The sequence below is a fragment of the Dipodomys ordii genome, unplaced genomic scaffold, assembly GCF_000151885.1.
Source record: "Dipodomys ordii isolate 6190 unplaced genomic scaffold, Dord_2.0 Scaffold26, whole genome shotgun sequence".
Lineage (NCBI taxonomy): Eukaryota > Metazoa > Chordata > Mammalia > Rodentia > Heteromyidae > Dipodomys > Dipodomys ordii.
Genome location: NW_012267242.1, coordinates 14,620,943 through 14,645,766, shown reverse-complemented (window position 1 = coordinate 14,645,766; position 24,824 = coordinate 14,620,943). Strand labels below are relative to the sequence as shown.

At 43.3% G+C, this 24,824-nt stretch overlaps 1 protein-coding gene across 3 annotated transcripts in view; it reads right to left on the bottom strand.

Annotated features, from left to right (window-relative positions):
- The window catches only part of Tdrd10 (tudor domain containing 10), a 39,858-nt gene extending 15,473 nt beyond the window's left edge, over positions 1-24,385 (bottom strand). For 2 of the 3 annotated variants that reach the window (XM_013015132.1, XM_013015134.1), the window contains exons 1-6: positions 24,134-24,385; positions 21,392-21,426; positions 20,626-20,705; positions 18,758-18,816; positions 11,893-11,963; positions 10,602-10,758 (exon numbers count right to left, since the gene is read on the bottom strand). In XM_013015132.1, coding sequence (XP_012870586.1) covers positions 10,602-10,758; positions 11,893-11,963; positions 18,758-18,816; positions 20,626-20,705; positions 21,392-21,426; positions 24,134-24,196 — 465 coding nt within the window. In that variant the 5' untranslated portion in view covers positions 24,197-24,385. Of the gene's footprint in view, positions 1-10,601; positions 10,759-11,892; positions 11,964-18,757; positions 18,817-20,625; positions 20,706-21,391; positions 21,427-23,249; positions 23,255-24,133 lie in introns of those variants that run through there. The other variant, XM_013015135.1, reaches the window with a different exon arrangement.
- Between the last annotated feature and the right edge of the window lie 439 nt (positions 24,386-24,824).

Here is a 24,824-nt window from a genome sequence, read left to right as displayed (position 1 = left end):
GAGGCTACAATGCTTGATAAGAAATGTACTCATTATCTTGCCCATGTAATTGTAACCCCTCTGTACAGTATTTTCACAATAAAAAAAATAAAAAATAAAAACAAATACAGCTAAAAAAAAGAAAGAAAAACCTTCATTCTTCAAAACATTATTTTTTACTTATTTAATTGTGTGTGTGTGTGTGCGCGCGCGCGCGCGCACCAATCCTGAACTCAGAGCCTAGGTGCTGTTCCCAAGCTTTTGTGCTCAAGGTTAGCACTCTATCACTTAAGCTCCAACTCATTTTTGGCTTTTTTTGGTATGGCAGGAGAGGGTTAACTGGAGATAAAAGTCTCATCTACTTTCCTCCTGGGCTGGCTTCAAACTGTGATCCTTAGATCTCAGCCTCCTGAGCAGCTAAGCTTATAGGCATCAGTCACCAGTGCACCAGTGCCTGGCTTTATTCATCTTTTTTTTTTTTTTTGCAGTTTGGTCTTGGGTTTGAACTCAAGGCCTCACTAAGGCTAAGTCGGTGCTCTACTTACTTGAGTTACACCTCTAGCCCTTTCTTTTGTGCCAGTTCTGGGGATTAAACTCTGGGCCTAGGGAACTGTCCCTAAGTTTTGTGCTCAAGGCTAGCACTTTACTACTTGAGTCACAGTTTCATTTCTGGGTTTTTAGTAGTTTATCAGAGATAGGAGTCTAACAGGCTTTCCTGGCCTGGCTGGCTTCAAATTGCAATCTTCAGATCTGAGTAGCTAGGATTCATTGTAGGCATGAACCAGCCCTTTTTTGCTTTAGTTTTCAGACGGGCTTTCACATTGTTTTCCCATGTTATGCCTCAGACTTCGATCCTCCCACAGAGCTGGACTAACAGGTATGCATGCCACACCCAGCACTGTGTTAAAATGAGGTCTCACTAACTGGTCTCCAACTGTGATTCTCTCATTCTCTGCTTCCCCAGCAGCTGAGAATACAAAATGTAAGTAATAGAGCCCAGTCTTATATCATCTTTTAATTCTTTGACACTAAATATCACCTGGCATTTTCTTGTCTCTTATAAGTTTTTTCCTCCGTAATGCAAGCATCATAAAAACAAGAGTCACACTTATCTTCAGACAATTATCTTGAGTCTGAATCAATAATAGAGCCTAGAAAGTGTCTAGTATATGCTAAATTCTCAATGTACATTATGTACTTCCAAATACATGGCAACTGCATGAATGAAACAATTCTTTCTTTCCTTTCTGTTCCATGACTGGCACTTACTTTTCTGTGAGCAGTTGGACTAATGTCTTGTGGACATGGTATTTAACAAATGTTAAGAAATAGAAGGGTATACAGGATGATTAAAAGTACAAGTTCTTAAGGACATAGCTAGCAAGCTCAATAGAAATCCCACGGACTGGGAGAAGATCTTCACTAGCCATACAATGGATAAGGGTCTCATATCTAAAATATACCTGGAACTCAAAAAATTAAATCCCCCAACAACAAATCTTCAAAGAAACAACTGCTCAATAAATAAGTGGGCGAAAGACTTACAGAGAAACTTTTCTGAAGAGGAAAGAAGGATGGCCAATAGACACATGAAGAAATGCTCAACCTCTCTAGCCATAAAAGAAATGCAAATCAAAACAACATTGAGATATCACCTCACCCCAGTTAGAATGGCTATAATGAAGAACTCTAATAACAACAGATGCTGGAGGGGATGTGGACAGAAGGGAACCTTACTACATTGTTGGTGGGAGTGTAAACTTATTCAGCCACTTTGGAAAGCAGTATGGAGGTTCCTCAAAAGACTCCACATAGGGCTGGGAAGGTGGCTCAGTGGTAGAGCGCTTGCCTTGCATGCATGAGGCCCTGGGTTCAATTCCTCAGCACCACATAAGCAAAAAGAAAAAAGCTGGAAGTGGCGCTGTGGCTCAAGTGGTAGAGTGCTAGCCTTGAGCTGAAGAGCTGAGGGACAGTGCCCAGGCCCAGAGTTCAGGCCCCACGACCAAAAAAAAGACTCCACATAGAGCTCCCCTATGACCCAGCAATCCCACTTTTGGGCATTTACCCAAATGATCACAAACAAGACCATACTAAAGCTACCAGCACGACTATGTTTATTGCAGCATTATTTACCATAGCTAAGATATGGAACCAACCCAGATGCCCCTCAGTAGATGAATGGATCAAGAAAATGTGGTATATATACACAATGGAATTCTATGCCTCCATCAGAAAGAATGACATTGCCCCATTTGTTAGGAAATGGAAAGGCTTGGAAAAAAATTATATTAAGTGAAGTAAGCCAGGCTCAAAGAAACATAGGTCCCATGGTTTCCCTTATTTGTAATAACTAGTATATGTCTGAGTCAAGCGGAAAAGGTCAGATAAGTTGATGTTAGGGAAATGAACCCTAAGATATGTATTCAAATGTTTTTTTCTTTCATGCGATTGTTTCTAACTTATTTATAAGATGATCTCTTTGTTGCTTTGTATGTCCCTCCCCCAGGGTATAAGCCCTGCTTTCATTGTATTTGATGTTGTTATAATTTGTGGAGGGGAAGGGAAAAAACAAATTGTTTCAATAGGGATACAGGTGGACCCACTGAAACAATGAGATGTACAAGTCATTATGTCGAAAAATGAACTTTACAACTTTGGTGGGGGGGTGAGGACTTGGTTGGGGGGCGGGGAGATGGGAAGGGATGGGAAGGGGAAACAAAGGAAGAGGCTACAATGCTTGATAAGAAATGTACTCATTATCTTGCCCATGTAATTGTAACCCCTCCGTATTTTCACAATAAAAAAAATTTAAAAATTAAAAAAAAAGTACAAGTCCTTCCAGGTGGCTCACGCCTATAATCCCAGCTGCTCAGGAGGCTGAGCTATGAGGATGAAGGTTCAAAGCCAGTCCAAGCAGGAAAACTCATGAGACACTTTCTTATCTCCAATTAACCACCAAAACGCCAGAGGTGGAGCTGTAGCTCCAGTGCTAGAGCACTAACTTTGAGCAAACAAAATCAGGCACAATGCCCAGTCTCTGAGTTCAAGTCCCAGGAAGGTCAAACACAAAAAGGTGCAAGTTCTGAAGTGTGCTCCACTGCCCGTTCCAGAACCAAGTGAGTTCTGGGCTCAATAACTGTGCAAGTTGCTTAGTGTTTACATCTGCAGAAGAGGACAGGGGAACCTACTTCAGGATTTAAATACATTGCCATAGTAAAATAATGAGAAAGACCTTACCTCAGTGAAGCTAGCTACTGTGACCTACACTAAGTCCCTTTGCTCCCTTGCTTGCTTACCTGTAAACAGACTCTTAATAATATGCCTCCTCTTGTAGCCAGCATATGTGACATCCTTTGGTTTAGGTCCTCCTAAGAGAATTCTAAATACCAACCCCAAGAACCAGGTATCAGCAGTGGCTTCACACTAAAAATAATTGCTAATAAAGAAACATCTTAAACCATTTTGGATTTAACTATTACTCTCTAATAACTTAGGAAATAAAAATAAGCCCACTTTGACAGTTTGTGAAATTAAGTTTCAGAGAAAACTCTGAATAATTATCATCCAATGTCAAAGCCAGAACATCACCCAAAAGTACACCTCGGATTTCAGGATGTGTTTTCAACACAAGGATGGCCACACAGAAGCCTTGGGGGTCAAGGTGATGTCTCAATAGCTGCCAAACCAACACCTGTAAATTAAGTTCTATTGTGGCTATCAACACAGAAACCATTCGATCCGTCCTCAGCTGTTAGTTATCCCTGCACTTTGTCTTGAAACATTTCTACCAACTGGTCAAGCACTCTTAAGAGCTAGGCCTGCCCTAGAATTACCGTAAGAGCCTGTGCACTGAGAGAGAAGCTGCAGGGTATGTGAATGTCAGTGGTCACAGGCATTGGAGGCCCACCCAGTCCCTTGTACCCACATGGAGAAATTCTTGCACACCACTCAGCAGGGATGCAAACTTCTCTGATTGGATTTGCAGGACAGTGGCAGCCTCCAAGCCCCGCCCCCACCTTCTGAACCAGTCTTTACTTGGGGAGCTGCAACCTTGGGCCACCTGAGACGGGAACCCTCCTGGGAATTGAACAGCTTGAACCCTCCCTCTCATGCTTTGGCCCTGCTCTTCTCTGTGTGCCAAGCACAAAAGAACAAAGATAAAAATGCATAGGCCCGCTGGGAAGGTGGCTCAGTGGAAGAGTGCTTGCCTTGCATTCATGAGGCCCTGGGTTCGATTCCACAGTACCACATACACAGAAAAAGCCAGAAATGGCGCTATGGCTCAAGTGATAGAGCTCTAGCCTTGAGCTGAAGAGCTGAAGGACAGTGCCCAGGCCCAGAGTTCAGGCCCCACGACAAAAAAAAAAAAAAAAAAGGTAAAATGCATAGGCCCTGTTCTCAGGGAGTCCACACTTGTTTTACGAGTATTTCTAAAGTACCTGCCTGCCAGCTTGAAGCTCACATTCTCAGGGAAGCAGTAGACACTAAGGTAAGTCTACAGAGAGGAATGTTGAGGAGTGGCAATAAAGAAACAGGCAAGAAGGATGGAGAAAGCCTGGGGTGGGCATTGTCTCAGGAAGAGCTCTGAGGAGATCACAGTTTAACAGATGCTGGAGGGAACTGAAAAAGCCAAGCCTCTGGTCATCTACCAGCAGAGCCTTCAGGCTGACAGTAGCAGTTCCAAAGGTCCTGTGGTGAGAATGAACTTGGCATGCATAGGAACATCACTGGGACTGCCTCAAGACATTGTCATCCTGTACTGGACTGCTGAAGTCTTTCTGCTTCCTCTTTGGCTCTATAGGGTTCTCTGAAAACTTAAATCTATGTCTACAGGTCTGGCTCAAGTGGCAGAAAGCTTGCCTAAGTAAACCACGGCCCTGTGTTCAAACCCTAAACTTTAAACATAGATGGACACATAAATGGTGGTTGCATCCACATAGTAGAATAGCACTAAGAAATGAAGAATTCTGAAGAAGCAGCCAACAGCTGACCTTGGTAACATTCCACCAGGTGAAAGAAGCCAGACATAGAGAAAGAAGCCTATGAGAGAGATCCGTGCACAGGGACCTCCAGGGAAGACAAACCTCATCTAAGGAGATAGCAAGAGTATCAGTACCTGCCTGGGGCCACAAGGGGTTAGGGCAATATTGGCTGATGGGAAGGGATATGAGAGAATCCTGTGATGGCCTATGGATAACAGTGACAGTAGTTACACAGTCATATATACATTTGTCAAAATTCATCTAATCACACTAAAATGGTTTCGTTTTAAGTAAATTATCCTTCAAGAAGTATACATAGTACTTCAATAAGTTTGATTTTTTAATGTAAACTAGTTAAACCTAGTCATTTGGCTCCCTACTTAAACCCTTTGGTGTTGTGATATTGTCCATGTAACCATTACTGCTATTTTTATTCTTACATAACCTTTTCTCTAGGAATTAATGCTGCTTTTCCCACTTCCATTTGCTTACATTTCCTTGAATTGTCAACTCAGCTTTCTCACTTGATAATGAGAATAGCTCTTTAAAACACATCTCAATTTTCCTTTTTCCTTCCTGCCTACATCAGCTGAGATGAGTATTCCAGAACTTTCTCTGGTTGGATCTTAAGACTGCCTCTTTTTTTTGTTTACAGCTTCATTTTATTACCCATCCCTTTATAGATTTCTGCTAACAAATACTTCGAGCATTTTTTTTTTTGGTCGGTCGTGGGGCTTGAACTATGGGCCTGGGCGCTGTCCCTCAGCTCTTCAGCTCAAGGCAAGCGCTCTACCACTTGAGCTACAGCGCCACTTCTGGTTTTCTGGTGGTTTAGTGGAGATAGGAGTCTCACAGTCTTTCCTGCCCGGGCTGGCTTTGAACCGCGATCCTAAGATCTCAGCCTCCTGAGCAGCTAGGGTTACAGGTGTGAGCCACCAGCGCCCGGCATTGAGCATGTTTTTTGACTCCACATTTCTAGAGATCCTCCAGTCTCAGCTTCTTGAGTGCTGGAATTACAAGTGAAAGCCACCACACTACACCTCAGCTGACACTGAAATTTCAGTATCATCGCCATCATCTGTCAATAAATATCATTCACTTGGTTTGTTTCAACCATTAATTTTTGTTGTTGTTGTTTTTTGTCAGACATGGGTCTTTTATTCTGGCCCTGAGCACTGTCCCTCAGCTCTTCAGCTCAAGGCTAGCGCTCTACCACTTGAGCTACAGCGCCACTTCTGGTTTTCTGGTGCTTTATTGGGGATAAGAGTTTCACAGACTTTCCTGCCTGGACTGGCTTGGAACCGTGATCCTCAGATCTCAGCCTCCTGAGTAGCTAGGATTACAGGCAGGAGCCACCAGCACCCAGCTTAACCATTAAAAAAAATTTTAAACCACTCTGAGAACTTCCATTCTGGTAAGGTAGGACAGGCATGTCTCTTCCTATTCCTCTACTAAATAAAACTAAACACTATGGATGGTGCATATAAGACAAACGTAAAAGGATTCTGAGAGGTAGAGTGAAGAATGCAGAATACCTAGAGACCTGGTAACTCAAGGTACAGCATAGTGATGAGTTCTCTGGGGTGTCCTTTTAACTTGTACATCCCAGACTTAGAACTGAGAAGTCTAAGCAGCGTAGAAAAGCCAAAAAGAACAGACAAAACAAAGCCTTCTTTCTCAAGCTAAAAGGCTAGAAAGAACACTGCTTCATAAGACAGAAAACTTTTAGGGTATAACTTTTACTCCAACCAAACACCACAAAAGAAGTGACCCCATCACCATACACATCAGCAAAAGCAGAACAGGAGCGTAGCCTTCCACCCCAATACCTGGTGGTATCAATAACAAAACCAGCCTCCCTCCCCTGGCCCCCACTACCCAGCCTGGGTATCAACGGAGACAACATGGAAATCCTAGATGTCCACACTCACTCAACAGGAATAAGTCCCTCCTGATCCCTGCTGGGGTAGACCAGAGGAGGTCCAGTGAAGAGCTAGGAATTTCTACAGTGGCAACAAAGCCACTCCCACCAATGTACCAGTGGAAACCATGAGCCAGAAACAGCAGTGACCAGGAGCCTCCACAACCCAAGGCAGCCTAGTGAGGACCTGGACTCCACCCTTCACTGCTAGAGGAAGAATAGAATGAAATAAAATCCAGTCTCATAACTTAGAAGAAAATGCCCAGGTTCATCTGTCATACCAAGAACCAGAAAGATATTGAACTGAATGAAAACACAATCAATTGCTGCCAACGCCAAAATGACACACATGTCAGAATTACCTGACAAATACTTCAGGGAAGCCATGATAAAATACTTTTATGAACAACTAAAAACACCCTTAAAATAAAATTTTTAAAAATAGAGAACTGCAGAAAAACATCATTCAGGGCTAGGAACGTGGTAGAGTGCTTGTGTAGCATGCATAAAGACCTGGGTTCAATTCCTCAGAACCACATGAACAGAAAAAGCTGGAAGTGGCATTATGGCTCAAGTAGTAGAGTACTAGCCTTAAGCAAAAGAAGCTCAGGGACAGTACCCAGGCCCTGACTTCAAGCCCCAGGACTGGCCAAAAAAAAAAAAAAGATCATTCAAAATCAAAATTTTGTTTCTTAAAAAAAAAAAGTAGCCTAAGAAACATAGGTCCCATGGTTTCCCTTATTTGCAATAACTAGTATATGTCTGAGTCAAGCAGAAAAGGTCAGATAAATTGATGTTAGGGAAATGAACCCTAAGATATGTATTCAAATGTTTTTTTCTTTCATGCGATTGTTTCTAACACATTTATAAGATGATTTCTTTGTTGCTTTGTATGTCCCTCCCCCAGGGTATAAGCCCTGCTTTCATTGTATTTGATGTTGTTATAATTTGTGGAGGGGAAGGGAAAAAACAAATTGTTTAAATAGGGATACAGGTGGACCCACTGCAACAATGAGACATACAAGTCATGTCGAAAACAAACTTTACAACTTTGGTGGGGGTGGGGGGAGAAGGGTTGGGGGGGGAAGAATGGGATGGGAAGGGGAAACAAAGGAGGAGGCTACAATGCTTGATAAGAAATGTACTTATTATCTTGCCCATGTAATTATAACCCCTCTGTACAGTATTTTCACAATAATAAAAAAGTAGCCTAAATTAATTGCATAAAGGGGTTTCATTGTTAAACTTACATACACACATATACTTAGCATGTTTGTACTATATTTGGATCAAACTCATACAATCCAAATTAGTCATTCTCTCCTTCCCTCCAAGTTTATAGTGGATCTCATTATACCATTTTCATACATATACACACTATACACACACTATATATGTAATTAATATAACTACATATTTTGGATATATATATATATATATATATATATATATCCTCACTCCTCATTCACTCTGGCCTTTTGCCTGAGGATTTTTACAAACCACAGCAAAGGGAAGCAGAGTCCAAGCAGAAACTAGCACTCTCACTTGGCAGCAAGAATAGAAGTTTCAGGGAAGTGGTCCTGTGGCTCAAGTGATAGAGTACAGGCCTTGAGCACAAAGAGGCTCAGGGACAGTGCCCAGGTCCTGAGTTCAAGTCTTGGGACTGGCAAAAACAAACAAACAAACAAAAACAATAGAAGTTCATGTGACAGAAGTTTGTGGGACAGAGTTCCAGGAGAAGGAGCCACATAGAAGTCCCAGAAATCTAGAGAGTCACCTCCTTAGCTGAATTCTAAGTGGTCCAAGTGCAGGGCATGTTCTGAGAAGCCTGGAGAACAAATTTTGTCAGACCTGGGGGAAGAACCAGAGAGGAACTGTACATCGGAAGATCCAATAGTGGGGAGACGATAGTGTTCCCACCTGACCAGAGAACACCCTGAAGGCCCACTTGAGACCCTAGAAAGGCTAGTTCACAAGAAAAAGGATTTTCTGTGTATCCGAGACTGGCCTGGAACGCCTGATCCTCCTGTTTCAGCTTCCTGAGCACTAAGATTACAAGTGTGAACCACCACACTTGACCTAGAAAACTGTTTTAATGCCAGGTGCCAGTGGCTCACGCCTGCAATCCTAGCTACGCAGGAGCCTGAGATATGCGGATCATGGTTCAAAGCCAGTCCAGGCAGGAAAGTCCGTGAGACTCTTATCTCAAATAAACCACTAGAAAACTGGAAGTGGTGCTGTGGTTCAAGCGGTAGAGCGCTCACCTTGAGCTGAAGAGCGCAGGGACAGCACCCAAGCCCAGAGTTCAAGCCCCACAACCAACAAAAACAAAAAACAAAAAAACTGTTTTAACAAACTTCTAGGTTGCTTCTATGCTTGTTAAAATTTGAGAATCACTCTTCTGAAGAAAGAGACCTTCATAGATGGGGGTTATCCAATGAGATACTTGAGATATTTTGGATATGCCTGGTTGTAAGCAATAACAAGATCTGAAATATAGCTAGAAAAATGAGAAACTAGACCATGAAATCTAGATCATGAAAGGTACAATGGTCTAGTAAGGAAATCATCCACAGAGACACTGAATCTGGGTGATGATCCAAGAAAAATGGTGAGCCAGACACTTCAGTTTCAGTGACAAAGGGTCCTGGCAAAGAATATTGGTGACTGCAACCAAGGTGAGCTGGTGGGATAATCTGACAGTCTGCCCTTTGAAAGAGCAGAAGTTAAAGAGAACGGGTAAAAAACAGTTTGGAACTAGCAAGAAGAACCATCTGATAATCTTCTTGTGGTAATTTTAACCCATCTCTCTGCTCCCATCTCCAACTTCTCCAGCTTTGTAGATGCCCTGTTAGCTACAGGGTCATGTGCAAATTAAAATATCTCTCTTCTTCCTTGTTGAGAGAACCCCAACTATATGCCTGTCTTTAAAGACCACACCTCCAGCCTTTGCATGGAAGGCCAGGAGTCACAATCCTACCCAATGAACACCAGTAGTACTGTACTCAGGCTTCTGAGATGTGCTTCTACCATGTCTTCTCTTCTTCTCCCTGCCTGATCCCTGATAACATGAAGGGGACCCCAGACCAACCTTGGTCTCTACCTTGTCCTGACTTCTTCCACCAGAAAGAAAAACAGATAGCTAACAGGTATAATCCACTGCATTCCAATTTCTGTAATACAGCCACTTCAGGCTCTGAAATGGGGATCCCTTTCAAGAGGGCCTCTCTTGTGAGGAAAGTTCCTGAAGATCAGGTATGGGCCTCCCCTTCTCTGCCACCTCCAGGTACTGCTCCCCAAAGCCCCTCCCCATACCTCATACTTGGCAATGTTTGCCTTCCAGATTTTACTCATCGTTGTCTTATGCTCCACACCAGCAGCCAGAATCAGGCTGTGCAAACACACACTCAATTAATGTTTGCTACTGTAAACAAGCTAAAACCTGAATTTCAATATTCCAGATTGAAAAGTCCTGATTGGACTACCTCATGATCTCTTTTGTCCTTGCAAAGAATACAGATTCACTTTTGTTTGAAATTCTAAGTTTTCTGCACCTGACTTTGCTCCTAGAGGTCAAAACTCCTCAAGTTTCACTAAAGCCCTGACTTCTCTGTAGCTAGAAAGAACCAAAGGAGGATGACGAAACTGAGACCAAAGACTGCCCAGCTCTGAGGAATGAAAACAAGGTGATCCAAGCATGGAGAGGCCAGAAGACCTACCTGCAGCTCCTGGGGCCACTGGGCCACCTTAGGGGTCCTTCTGTGAATCCTCTTGTTTGTATTCACGAACAATTTTCTGCCATGAAAGAGCCTGCCATTCAGCTCCTGGATTGCAAGTGCCACATTCTCCATGGATCCCAGATCTACAAATGCAAAGCTGAAAAGGAAGGAGAGAGAGGGCAGCTATGAGCAGAGCTCAAGAGCAGATCAGAACTGCAGGGCAGCATCAGGAAGGAGCTGCAGAGCCATCTTCTGATGCTCTTCTGCAGCGATGGACAGGACACACAGACAGACCAGAATCAGATCCGGACTGAGCACTGGGCCTGGTCTGACAATCAGAAGAAATGAACTGACTATCAGCATGTCATATTTTATGGTATGTTTGTGGGTTTGAAGTCTTTTTTGGTTTGAGGGATTATGTGTGTGTGTATGCGTGCATATGTGCCTTGTGTGTTCAAACTCAGGGCCAGGGACAGAGACCCTTTTTTGCTCTAGACTAGCACTCTAGCACTTGACCCTTGCTCCACTTCTGGATTTTTGGTGGTTAATTGGAGATAAGAATGTCACAGACTTTGCTGCCTGGACTGACTTTGAGCCACAATCATCTGATCTCCACCTCCTGAGTAGCTACAATAACAAGCATGAGCCACAGGTGCCTGAAACTTTTGAGGATCTTTTTTTAAGAGTACTCAAGGCATCCCTTGCTAAGCAGATGCTCTTAACACCAAACTATGCCTTCATTCCTTTTTATGCTAGTTAATCTTGAAATATGGCCCCATTTCCTGCTTGAGTGTGAGTTCCTGGGGGTGAGTGCCTGAGTGTGATCTGCCTATGTTTGGCTTCCCATAGTAGCTAGGATAACAGGAGCACACCACCATGTCCAGCTCTCCATTGAGTAGGGAATCCCATGAACTTTTCTGCCTGAGCTGGCCTCGAACCACAATCCTCCCAATCACACGCTCTTAAGTAGCAAGGATTACAAGCCTGAACCACTGGCATCTGACTCTGAGAGTGGTTTAATCCCCCACCTCAAGTAAAAAAATGGAGCAAGAATACAACAAAAATATACCTTGGTCTAAAGACTGTTAAACTAGGGCTGTACTGACAAGACAGTATTGGCTGCTGAGCCACAGGGTTAAATATGGAAAGGGGGTTTCCCAGATGTCACTCTGCCAGATCAGTGGGTGTGGATCTGGGAGTTACTAGGCTAGCCTGCAACACCAGTGCATCAGCAAATGGACAGAGGAAAGGAGTTACTTCCCAAAGCAAACAAAGGAAGAACAGTCATTACCATTTGCAGCCGTTCTGGATTCTGCAGACTTGGAGAGCATTATAGTCCTTTAGAAGGGAGAAAATTTCTTCCTACAACGGCAGGGTTTAAAAGAGAAAGAGCTGGTGACGTAACTTACAAGTAGTTCTAAAGTCTTAGATTCCCCAACCAGCCAATCTGCACTCAGTTGAACGTATATATGAAGGGAAGCTATTCTGTGCCTCATGTGCCAGGTTTTATGCTACATGCTGTCAACACAGAAACAGACAGAACAGTGTATTTGCTTTCAGTGAATCTCAGCAGGTGAGAGGGGAGAGATAATACAATCAATGAACTGATCATTTCCTTGCAGGATGGTAAATTCCACAGAACAGTACATCCTGTGTGGGTACTGAACTAAGATCTGGAGGAAAGGAGGTGGTCAGGGCAGGTCCCCCCAGAGGAAGTGACTTCCTCAGCTCTGCAGACCTCCTCCCCAATGCTCTCAATCATAGTCTGGCCTCCACTGCCCAGGGATGTGGTCACCTTTTCCATCCCTGTATGTTTCTTCACACTCATGCCCCATCCACTCTTCATCTTTCATCAAGCTGCCTCCCCTCACCAGTGAGCTCCAGTTCCATCCCTTCTCAACCTATGTCTGTCACTCTAATGATCTTTAGAACCACACCCTCTCTTTTCTGCCAAACTAGGTAGTCCCTACCTCTTCCCTATCTTGTTTCCTCCCACACACTTTCTCCCGACTGCGTGCAGTTCACTTCCTTCCCTCCTCTGCTAAGGAAAGAGCTTCCCTGAAGGTCATAGGTGCTACCCAGTGTCCACTGTCTGGCATTCCTTGGGCCTCAGCTCCTTCAACCCCTACCTGCACCTTTGATGTTTTCTCCTTCCTTAGCTCCCTACCAGCACATTACGGATACAAAATTCACAACCATGATGACAATTCATTCTTCCCTGGAAACCCCATTTTGGAAATGTGTTTTTATACCATCTTCTTTTGTAAATAATTTTTTTTTGTTTTTTGTGGTGCTGAGGAATGGAAGCCAGAGCCTCATGCATGCTAGACAAGCATTCTACCACTAAGCCACATTCCCAGCCTCTATGCCATCTTCTTTTAAAAGCAGATTTCATCCATCTAAAGTTATTTTGTTAGTGGAAGAAAATAAAAATGCATTGTGTATAATCAATTTTCCTTGGGTTTCACGTTTACAATGGATTTAAATTCCAGTTTTTTAATATGCTTTACCTTTAAATATTTAATGTTTATTATACTAGAATCTACAAGATGCTAAGCAACAAGCAACTTACAAGAACAGCTTGCATTTTCAGTTTATTAAGTACTTTCATATACTTTATGCTAGCTGGTCCTCATAACCACCCAGAGAAGTATATATTATTACTGCACTTATCACAGAGGCATTAAAAAAAGGTTAAGTGACTTCCCTAAGATTATAGAACCAATTCACAGCTAGAACTTGCACTCAGAACCTTAACTCTAAATTCTACTTTCTTTCTATTGCATCATGCAAAAAAAAAAAAAATCAGTGTGGAGGTATATGCCTTGGGGATGGGAGGCAAAAGTATTCTGAGTTGACGGTAGCTTGGGCTACACAGTAAGACTCTTTTTCAAACAAACTAACACCCTCTTAATTTTGTCTCAGGTTTTACCATTATTAAAAATGGTAAAATACTATTTTCCTATTATTAAAGCAGGTATTGGGAAACCACAAATCTTGGGGCTAATACAGCCTGCTTACCTTGTTTGTGTTAATAAAGTTTTACTGAAAAATCATCTGGCCTTGGTGGCTCACACCTGTGATCTTAGCTACTCAGCAGGCTGAGTAGGTAAGTCCAGACAGGAAAATCTGTGAGATTCTTATTTCCAATTAACCACTAAAAAGCCAAAAGTGGAGCTGCTGTGGTTCAAGTGGTAGAGCATTAGCCTTCATCAAAAAAATTCAAGGGTAACTGTAACCCCTCTATACAGCACCTTTACAATAAAATTGAAAAATAAAATAAAATAAAACCTCAGGGACAGTGTCCAGGCTCTGAGTTCTAGCCCTAGGACTGGCAAAAAAAGAACAGAAAAAGAAACCTAACTACATACATTAATTTACTGATTACCTATGGATCCATTCATTCTATATGGGCTGAGTTAACAGAGGCACAGGGCATTCAGAGTATAGAATATTTCCTATCTGACTATATGTTAGCTACAGAGGAGATCAGTCCAAGGATTCCCCTAGGCAGAAGCATAAGATCCCACCTGAAAAATAAGCTAAATCAACAAGGGCTGGCGAAGTGTCACAAGTAATAAGACTGCCTGTCTAGAAAGCATGTGGTGCTAAATTTAAACACCACTACCTCCCCACAAAATAAAAAAAAAATACTGTGCATCCTTTATAGAAAGTTGGTTATATAATAGTGGTTCTCAATTCTAACTTCAGACAAGATTCAGTTTGGAAGTTATTAGTGTTTTTTTTTTCTTCTTTTTTTTTTTAACTACCAATGCAAAGGCTAGCCCATCCCAGATGAACAAAATCAGAACGCTGGGGTTGGGACTAATGATTTTTTTTTTAAGTTCCCCAGATAATTCTAATATACAGCCAAGGTAAAAACAAAAAATACAAAAACAAAAAACTACTCCCTCCTGGCACCCAGCAGATTCAGGAAACACATTTTCTGAAAATGTGCTTGAGTGTGAGGCCACCCCCAACACATGAACAAATACATCTCCACCCACTGTCATCAATGAGGGCACCCCATCAGCAGACACTATTACTGTTAAGAGCCGTAATTTAAAAAAATCTTAAAATCTGGGGCTGGGAAGTTGGCTCAGTGGTAGAGCGCTTGCCTTGCATGCCTGAGGCCCTGGGTTCGAATCCTCAGCACCACATAAGCAGAAAATAAAAAAGCCGGAAGTGGTGCTGTGGCTCAAGTGGTAGAGTGCTAGCCTTGAGCTGAAGAGCTGAGGGACAGCACCCAGGCCCAGAGTTCAGGACCCATGACCAGACCACCCCCCTCAAAAAAAATCTTAAAATCTGAAGGCAAGCCCTAATTGAAACTTTTTCTCTTATGCTCTTTAACAGTTTAATTTTTTAATTGTTTATAGATTTGCAGAAGACTTGGTACATTAAGTTAAAATTGCCTTGTGCCCATAGGGATTCATTTACATCTCATTTTAATCAATGAAAACAACTTCTTAGGATTTTTTAATTATAAAACCATTAATATTTATTATAGAAATATTAAAATGAAGATAAGAAAAGAAGTATTATCCATCAACCTACCACCAAAACATGAGCAAGGGACATCTACTATAGGATCATCACTCCTGCTGTACCTTCATAACTATTCCACTTAACATCATTTTCAGTCAATCACTGCTGGCCATACTGCTCATGGGACGTACAGCCTGCCACTAATTACAATATTATCATCAAAGAACCACTGACTTTGGCAAGGCAGCTACTACAGTCACTTACTTGCTACATAATTTCACATCCATCAGACTAGCAGCCACTGACAGCTGGACTTTACCAAGAACACGTGAGGATGGTGCTGCTAGCAGGTGTGCAAAATGCTCCTCACTCTGGTCAAGCTTGCTATATGGCCCTAGGTTGCCACACCTAGGTCAGACCCCAGACATACAGACTTGTCTATGCAAACGTGTTCAACCAACTTCACTCTGTCTGAGGCAGCAAAAATTAGGAATTAGAATCATGTCAAACTGATATTTTTTTTCCAGTCCTGGGGCTTGAAAGGCCTGAGCACTGTGTCTGAGCTTCTTTTGCTCAAGGCTAGCACCCTACCACTTGAGCCAAAGTGCCACTTCTGGCTTTTTCTGAGTAGTTTATTGAAGATAAGAGTCTCATGAGCTTTCCTGCCCAGCCTGGCTTCTAACCCCAATCCTTAGATCTCAGTCTCTGTGTAGCTAGGATTACAGGTGTGAGCCACCGGCACCTGGCTGAAACTGATACTTCTGCAGGCAAAAAAATGATCCAATACCAATCATTTTTATATGGCATAACCTAAGCAGTATCAGGGCTATAAGGGCTAACATGAGTATGTGTGTTTTAAATTTTGTGGAGTGATAAAAATCAGGGCACACAGAATAGAAACTACTGGCCCACCACCTCAGCATCCTATTTCTTAGAGCACACTCTATCCCTGACCAGTGCCTCGGTCACTGGCTATGGCCAAGCCATCCAGAGCCACTCAAGCCTTCCCCTCTCAATCCTCCACCATCTTTTCTGCTCACACTTTTAGCTCTCCAACCCGTCTTCGGGGCTGAGATCCAACAGACCCTAATATTCTACTCCTCTCTGGCAACACACCTAACTCTGCCCTTCTGTACTTTGCACTCTGCGCCAGTCCTACCTGCAATGTTCCTGCGGTCCTCCTGACACAGCCACCTCTGCTCCCTTCCTCTACTACCTATCAGTACCCTACCCCAACAAAACTGTGCATACCTTCTGCTCAGAAGCAACCAAAAAGGAATTTCTGGGAGGTCTTGAGTTCAAGCCTCAGTATTCACTCCCTCAAAAAAGGGACCTTCATAGAACATCTCTGTTTTGCAGTAGCAGAACATACTGAGCTGAGGGCATAGCAGCAACAAAGGCCCACGGCAGGGTAGAGGTCCAGCCAGAAGCTAATGCTGCACACGAGAGCTAATAGAGAAGGTAAAGGACATGTACGTACAGGACAGCAACACAAAGACAGAGAAGGGAGAAGAAGCAGTTGGAAGCCATTGGAGGCTTGGATCAGAGGGAACCAGGCTTCAGTTCTTCTATAAGATGGCTCAGTTACTGTGAAAGTGAGTTGCTAGCCATCTTTCTCTGCAAAGCACATTTGCTGGAATGTCTAAAACAAATCTAAACACTGTACTTTTATACACTTCAGCACACACCTAAAAAAAAAAAGACTTTTCTTATTTGACACAATGCCAGTATCAAAGTAAGAAAACGAACAATTCCTTATCAACAGAAAAATCTTATCATTTCAAAAATATTTTATGGTTTTGTCCAAATTAGAATCAAAAAAGGTCTACTAATGGTTTTTGGTTATCATTTCTCTTGTCTTTACTAAATATCTATTTTTCTCTTTTTGGTAGGACTGGGATTTGAACCTAGTAGCAGGTGATCTACCACTTGAGTCACATTCCTTGTCCTTTTATCATTTTAGTTATTTTGTTCAGATAGGGCCTCTAGTCCATCCTTCCCCTCAGCCTGGGGCTGGCCTTGGACCAAGATCTACCTATGCCTCTGAATAGCTAGGGTTGCAGATGGGTGCTACCATGCCCACCTTCTTGCTGGGATGTGGTCTCAAGTACTTTTTACCAAGGCTGGTCTTAAGCCAGGATCCTCCCAATCTCCGCCTCCTGAGATTACTGATGTGAGTTCGCATCCAATCTCTAAGTGCCTTTAAATCTCTTCCAGATTGTTTATATGTCTCTTTTTATTTTCTCAGTCATGGGGCTTGAATTCAAGGCCTGGGTGCTTCCCTGAGCTTTGGGCCACAGCTCCACTTCCAGCTCTTAGGTGGTTAATTGAAGGTAAAAGTCTCACAGACCTTCCTATCCTGACTGACTTGGAACCCCGTCCTCAAATATCAGCCACCTGAGTAGCTAGGATTATAGGTATGAGCTACCAGCGCCCAGCTGCCTGTGTGAAAATTTTCAATTGAAAATTGTTATAGAAACCAGGTCAGCTATACTTGTGTAGACAAGAGTACAGCTTCTTCTGGGCAGCACTAACCTGATATCCTATTTCCTATCATTCCTATAAATAACATAGGTTAAGGGTGTTAACTGTTTTGCCTAGAATACTTTACAGATGATATGGGTTCATAGTTAATCACTTCAGGGACTTAGATCTCACGTCTCACCTTCAGGAATGCTGAAATTAATCAGTTAAGTTCACATGATAATAAACTATTCATTCCATCACAAAGCTGCCTGTCAATTAAGAGTGCTCATATAACCCCTGTCTCAAACAGTCATTTTACTGGGTGTTAACAAAATAGGAATTTCCCAATTCTATCATTTCTTCTAGATTTATGAGCTAGAGTTCTTCTGTAAAGAGTTTTCTCTCAGCCAAGCATAGTGGCTTACATCTGTAATCTCAGCTACTCACAAGGTGGAAATCAAGAGGACTGTAGTCTAAGGCTAGCTCAGGTAAAAGTTAGTGAGGGCTCATTTCAACAAACAAAACAAGCATGGTGGTTTCATGTAGCCCTAGCTATATAGAGAGCATAGGTAGAAGGACCAGAATCTGAGGCCAATTCAGCCAAAAACCAGAGACCCTATCTCGTGGGGCTCAAATGGTAGAACATTTGCCTACCAAGGCCCTGAGTTCAAATCTTAGTATTATCAAAAACAAAAACAAAAACCTTTCACTGACTAGAGTTTATCCTGAAAAAATAAAGCAGGGTATTTAGTCTTTTCCTTAAATTATCAAGATTTACATTAGTAAATTATTACCTTTGAATATTGAATTGTATCTGGTAGAAACTCACCCTTTCTTAGGTATCACTAATAGTTCTCTATCTATTAAAATTTAGCTCATGTCTGTACCCCAAAGGTGGCTAAAGATGAACAGACACACTATCTTCCTGGCTGCCCAAGCCACATAATAAACCTCTTTTTCTGTCCTTCACCATTTCTCTTTAGTTGGCATATAGAGACAAGTGGACTGACCTGACATGTGGATACCCAAAAGTCTGGGCTTAAAGACTGACCACTGGTCACCCAAGTCACTAGTAAGGACTGTCTGAACCTTCATAACTCACAGAGGTATTCAGGAACTGGCACCATTAGACTACCAGCAAGTTAATAAGGTATACAGGAAAGCCAGGGGAGTGGGCAGCATCTATCACCAGGCATGAAGAATACCTCAGAGACATCCAGTGGAAGATTGCCCACATAGACCTGGGTCTCTCTCCTCTTGCATCCTGGGAAGAAAAACAGCATTAAAAAGACAGGCATGGTCCAGAGGTACAGCTCAGTGATAGCATGCTTGTCTAGCATGCATAAAACCCTGGGCTCAGTCCCTAGCATGGAGAAGAAGGTGGAGAAAGAGAATGAAGAAGAGGAAGAAAGGAAGGAGGAAGATTTAAAGAAGTTGGAACCATAAGAGACTCTTGTTTCCTTTGGTGTTAAAATTAAATTCACAGAGCCCCAGAAATCCCTTTTCTATTCCCAAAGGAAATAGAAGCACCACCTCTTAGAGACATTTACACTCTTATATTCAGTGTAGTACAAGCCAAGGTACGAAAAAACCTCGGTATCCATTAATGGATGAATGGATAAACTATGGCATTTTCTTGCATGTAAATGTGCATGTGTGAGCACACACACCTGTACACACACACTTTATAGATATTATTCTGTCTTTGAAAAAAGACAATTTTGCTATCTGTCCCAACATGAACTGTAAAAGAGAACATTATGGCAAGTGAAACAAGTCATCCCAGGCAGAAAAGTCCATGAAATTCCTATTTCCAATTAAACACCAAAAAGCCAGAAGTAGAGCTGTGGCTCAAGATAGAGTGCCAACCTTGAGCAAAAACACATAAGTAAGAGACAGCACCAGAATTTGAGTTCAAAAGCCTTAATACCATCATTTAAAAAGGGGGGGGGAGGAAAAAAGAAAAAAATAGAAGTCACAAACATATAGAATAAAACAGTGGTAGAGTCTGGAGGTAGAAACACAGGTCAAAGAACACAAAGTAGCAGGGTAGTATACTGAATAAAGCAGAAAGATCTAAGGCACAACTACAGAGTGTGGTGTGTTCTATTCAAGATTTCTGCTACTAGGTAAGAGTACATGCTTTTGCTTCAGGGGTTGGAAAATGGGTTTCTATAAGATGAGGTCTATGTTAATTTGTTCCACTACTGCAACCATTTTACTATACATGTGTATCTGGCAGCATGATATTGTCTAGCTTATATACACACAATAAAATTCATCTTAAAAGTAAGTTTAAAAAAAGAATTCATACATACCACTCCCCTAAGCACTCCTCTCTGGGAACACTGAGAGTGATACCTTGCTCACTCCCTTAGCAAACACCCATCCATGGTTACAGGGGTCTGGAGTCAGTACCAGCCTGCATATCTCTCTCTCTCAAAGCAGGAGCTCTCTTTGTGGCACAGGATGAGAATTCAGTCTGAATTTGGGTAACCCAGGCTTTCAGTGAGGTACTAGGAAGTGCTTCACGACTAATGGGGTTAAACTTCCCACAGTTACATCCAGTTTAGGGGAAAGAGCAAGGGAGGAAAACCTCAAGGAATTCAGGTGGAGGGTACAGCACAAGCAAACACACAGAGATAAAAATAAAGCAAGCACATTGGGAAAGTAGCACTGAATCAGGCACAGTTAGACTGCTCACTTCCCAAGGGTGAGTGGTGAGGTAAGACACAAAGAGGATAGCAGTGCTACCATGGAGACGCTTCTTCACACTGGCTGGGAGATATAGGAGAAGGACTTGACCAGAGTGGTTCCATGAACACATCTGGATGTTAGACCACCGGAGGTGGTAAAGGGTGAATGCAGAAGACAGGAATGAAACTGAGTGCACCACACAAGGTCTACACTACTAGCAGGTGAAAGGCAATGGAGTGGCTGGCTACAGGAAGGACAGTATCAAGGCAGATCCCAAGTTCCATTCCTGAACACGAACTAGGTTACTGGTCATCATTAATGGAGATCCAGGTTACAGAGCACAGGTCCCAGTACCAACACCTCCAGGCTCACTTACCTGGGAATTTCTGTTCTTCTAACACTTCATTCTTCCACAGTAGTTTAGCAGAGGGTGGGAAGTCATGGCTGTTCCAGGCCCTGCCAAACACAGGTGTTGTTACTGCACCTCCCAAACCCAGATCCAGACAAAAAGAAGCACAGGCTAGACATTACAGAGCAGCTCTGGCTTGGCATCAGTGGCTCGTGCCTGTAACCCTAGCTACTCAGGGGGCTGAGATCTGAGGATCACAGTTCAAAGCCAGCCCAAGCAAGAAAGTCTGTGAGACTCTCATCTCCAATTAACCACCAACGAAAGCTTGAAGGGGAGCTGTCTCAAGTAGTAGAGTGCTAGCCTTGAGCACAAACGCTCAGGAACAGCATCCAGGCCCTGAGTTCAAGCCCCAGGACCCACACTCACACACAAAAGCTGTTCTGCATACATCTTCAAACTCCTTTCCTGATAAAGGGCTTCCCTTCTTCCTCCCAGGGTCAGTTTTCCAGCTAAGGAGCCCTCCCGCAGGATTTCTAATCACTCACAGCACATTAGAGTTAGAATTAACAGGTCAGAGATGCAGAAGGTGATTCTTAAGCTCTGGACACTGTCAAACATTACAGAGTAGCTCTAGCTGGGCATCAGTGGCTCATGCCTGTAACCCTGCTACTCAGGATGCTGAGATCTGAGGATCACGGTTCAAAGCCAGCCCAAACAAAAGTCTGTGAGTCTCTCATTTCCAATTAAAGGATAAAGAGAAGAGTGAGGGTTTCTTATCAATACAGAGACTTACATGCTGCCTTGGTAAGTTCTTTCTAAGAAGACCTCCTGCAAAGCCAAGCAACCAGTTAGAAGCATGCCAGAATATTCATCATTGCATAACCACTCAACATATACTGTGGCAGAAAGGATAACATCTGCCCCCCCCCCACTCCTAGCAAGCAATCTGCATTCTAATCCTCAGGATATAAGAATATATTAAGGTTTTGTGGCCAGGGAGAATTAAGGTTGCTGACAAAATCAAAGTAACTACTCAGGTTGCTGACCTTACAGCAGAGAGATTCTCCCCATTGGCCCAATGTAATCGCAGGGGTCCTGGCAAGTAGAAGGCAGAAAGGCAGAAGGACAGATGTAAAGACAGAAGCAAGATTAAAGTGATGACTGATGAGGACTCCTCCACTGCTGCAACCTTTGAAGACAGAAAAGGAGAAACCAGCTAAGGAATGTGAACAGCCTTTAGAAGCTGGAAAAGGCAAGGAATGGCATTCTCTCTAGAGCCACCAGAAGGAACACAGCCCTGCTGACAACTTGATTTTAGTCCCGTAGCAAACAGAAACATAAGTCCCACAACTCCTACCAACTTCTGTAACCATGGCTGGCCTGTGAAGAACAGGCATGGGGAGGTAGACAGATGCAGCTGTCAATCCAGCTGTGCAAGTTTTATCTGTAAGATGGGACTCAAAGCACCTATGCCATAGATTACAAGAATAAAGTGAGATGCTGCTCTTAAGGCACCTGCTGCAGATTAAGAACCCAATAAATGTTACTCACTGTGCTTATTGTTATGGCTTTCATTTGCACCTTGCTACAACTCTTATGGAGCACTGGCTTCCTTTCCTTCATCTTTGTGGTCTTAGAGATCAAATCCAGGGAGAAGCACATGCTCTACCACTGAGCTGTACCGCTCCCCGCCCAACCCCTGCTGAACCTCGAGCCTATCTTCCCCTCATATAAACATGGCAAACCCAAGCTCAAGGATATATGATTTGCTGCAAATTATAAAAGATACAGAACTCAGCCCTATGAGTCCACAACCTTCGTTCTATTCCTACAGATAAGAAGGTTATCCATATCGTTCTAAAGCAGTATTTTTCCAGTGCTGCAGGAGAAATATGCATATATTAAAACATTAAATATTAAAATAAAACTGAAACTTTTCTCGAAGTTGTTCCCAGCTGTAGGAGGAAACAACTGTTTTAGCTGTAAATAAGTCTAAAAAAACCAAAAGTGGTTAAGATTATTAAAAGACTTAGCAATGGATGAATAAACCCCAGTGGTTTATGGAGAAAATCTGGGATATAGACCGTTAATCACAGTTTCTTGGTTATCTTTGAAAGTGTATAGGGATTTTGGAGACAGGGCAGACACCAAGATATCCCAAACAAAAGAGCAGCCCACATTCTGAATGATACTTTTCTTAGGACTTGGGTTGTGGCTCAAGTGTTAGAGCACCTTCCTCCCAAGCAGAAAGCCCTGAATATAAATCCCAGAAATAATCCTCCCACAAAAGAGAGAGATTTTTTTTCAAAAGCTTATTTTTTTCCAAAGTCACTACCTCCCTTCTACTCTATTACTTGGTCTGGATAACTGTCTTATTTGCAGTTTAAGAGATGTAAATATATATTTATTTAATGCACACATACAAACATAGTGGATTTTTTCAAAGTAAAACAAATAGCATCCAGTTATAAAAAAGAAAAGAAAAGTAGCAACCTTCATATTTTTGGTCATGTAAAATGGTGTGACCACTTTGGAAGAGTTTAGCAGTTTCTCAGAATGTTAACCAGTGAATTACCCTGTGATCCTGCAATTCCACTTTGGGTACCTGCTACTCAAGAAATTCAAACATAGCTCCACGTACACCTATTCACAAATATTCACAACAGCATTGTTTATAATATCCAAAGAGTGGACACAATCAAAAGGTTTATCAGCAATGGACACAAAATGTGGTATATCCTACCAGGGAATATTACTGGGAAATATAAAAGGAATAAAGTGTCAATCAATGCTACAATAGGGACGAATTTCAAAACAGAGACTAAAAGGGGGGAGGGGGGAGATAGAATCAGAAGGCTGTATATTATTTTAATTACACTACATGAAACTTCCAGAACAGACAAAAGGGTAGAAACAAAGTAGATTAGTAGCTCTTTAAGATTAGAGCAGCAGGAAGGCAATGAGGAGTTAACTGCTAATGATCACTTTTCTTTTGGAGGTGCAGATATTCTAAAATTAGTTCGTGGTGATAATCGCAAACATAATGAATATGCTAAAATTTTATTTGGCGTGAATTTTATGGTGTGTAAATTAGATTTTCATAAAACTCTTTTGTTTTCTTCTTTAGTAAGTCAACCAGTATTTTCAAGGATGGTCAGCTTGAGTTCCTCACTGACACTGGTCCAGGAAAGTTCTGTTTCCATGGCTTGTACTGGAGGATTTAGAACGAGCTCAAGCTCGTGTAAGCCCAGCAGTTTTTGTTTGTTTGAACTGAAAGGACTCCAGGTATAGAAATTAAGTTTAAGCTTAGTTTTTAAGCTAAAAAGCAACCAGCATCAATGGGGCGGGAGGGGTGGAGAGGTGCTAACACCCCAAACTTTTTTTTTTTTTGCTGAGCTGCAATTACCCTCCAAGTGTCCTGATTCCCACTCCAGTTCCTCCCAGACGCAAGCAGGCCTCACGCCCCGGCTACAGCAGCGCACCCTCCCTCACACTACCCTGTGGAATGGGGACAATTCCCACAATTGCCTCCAACCTGGGCCCGTGCAGCCACCCCTCGCTGTGCAGACCCGGGCCTGGAAACTTGTGGGGCATCCATCCTCTTGCAAGCTGGGTAAATGCAGGACTGGACGACGGCTCCTCTGCTCCCCGCCTTCTTCGCCTTCGCACCTTCTCCCTCCACGCTCCGCCTCCGCGCGATCGCGGCGGTGGGGGGAGGCTCTCCGTCAGCAGCCAATCCGCGGCCGGCCACGGTTTGGGAGGCCAGGTCTCGCGGTGCCGGAGGGAAAGTGCGGGAACGAGCGGGCCGGGATTTTCCCTTCCCCGCCCCGTTCCCCGCCACTCACTTTTAGTAAACAAACCTCTCCCACCCCGCGCACCCAGCGCCCAGCCGTCGGCTGCCTGGGAGCTGTGTGGATCGAAGGCGGGGGGGGGGGGGGTGCGCACCTGGTCCTGCGGGAGGCCCAGGCTCCCTGGTCCGGTTCTGCGCTCGCACGTGGCGCGCTCCCGGGCGAGTTCGAAGGCAGCGCGGAGCGGGGACCGGCTCGGTGCCGGCAGAGGGGCTGTCTGCAGCCTCCGAAAGCCCGGTGCGCGCGGGGACGCGGCCGATCGCCGGCACGCGTGGCCGCCGCCAGCTTCACCCCAGCACACCCCGCCCCCTCACACCCACGCCCACCGCCCTTCCCGAGGCCCCGGGATCTGGGCGGGAGGTGCGGGGCTGGGACGCG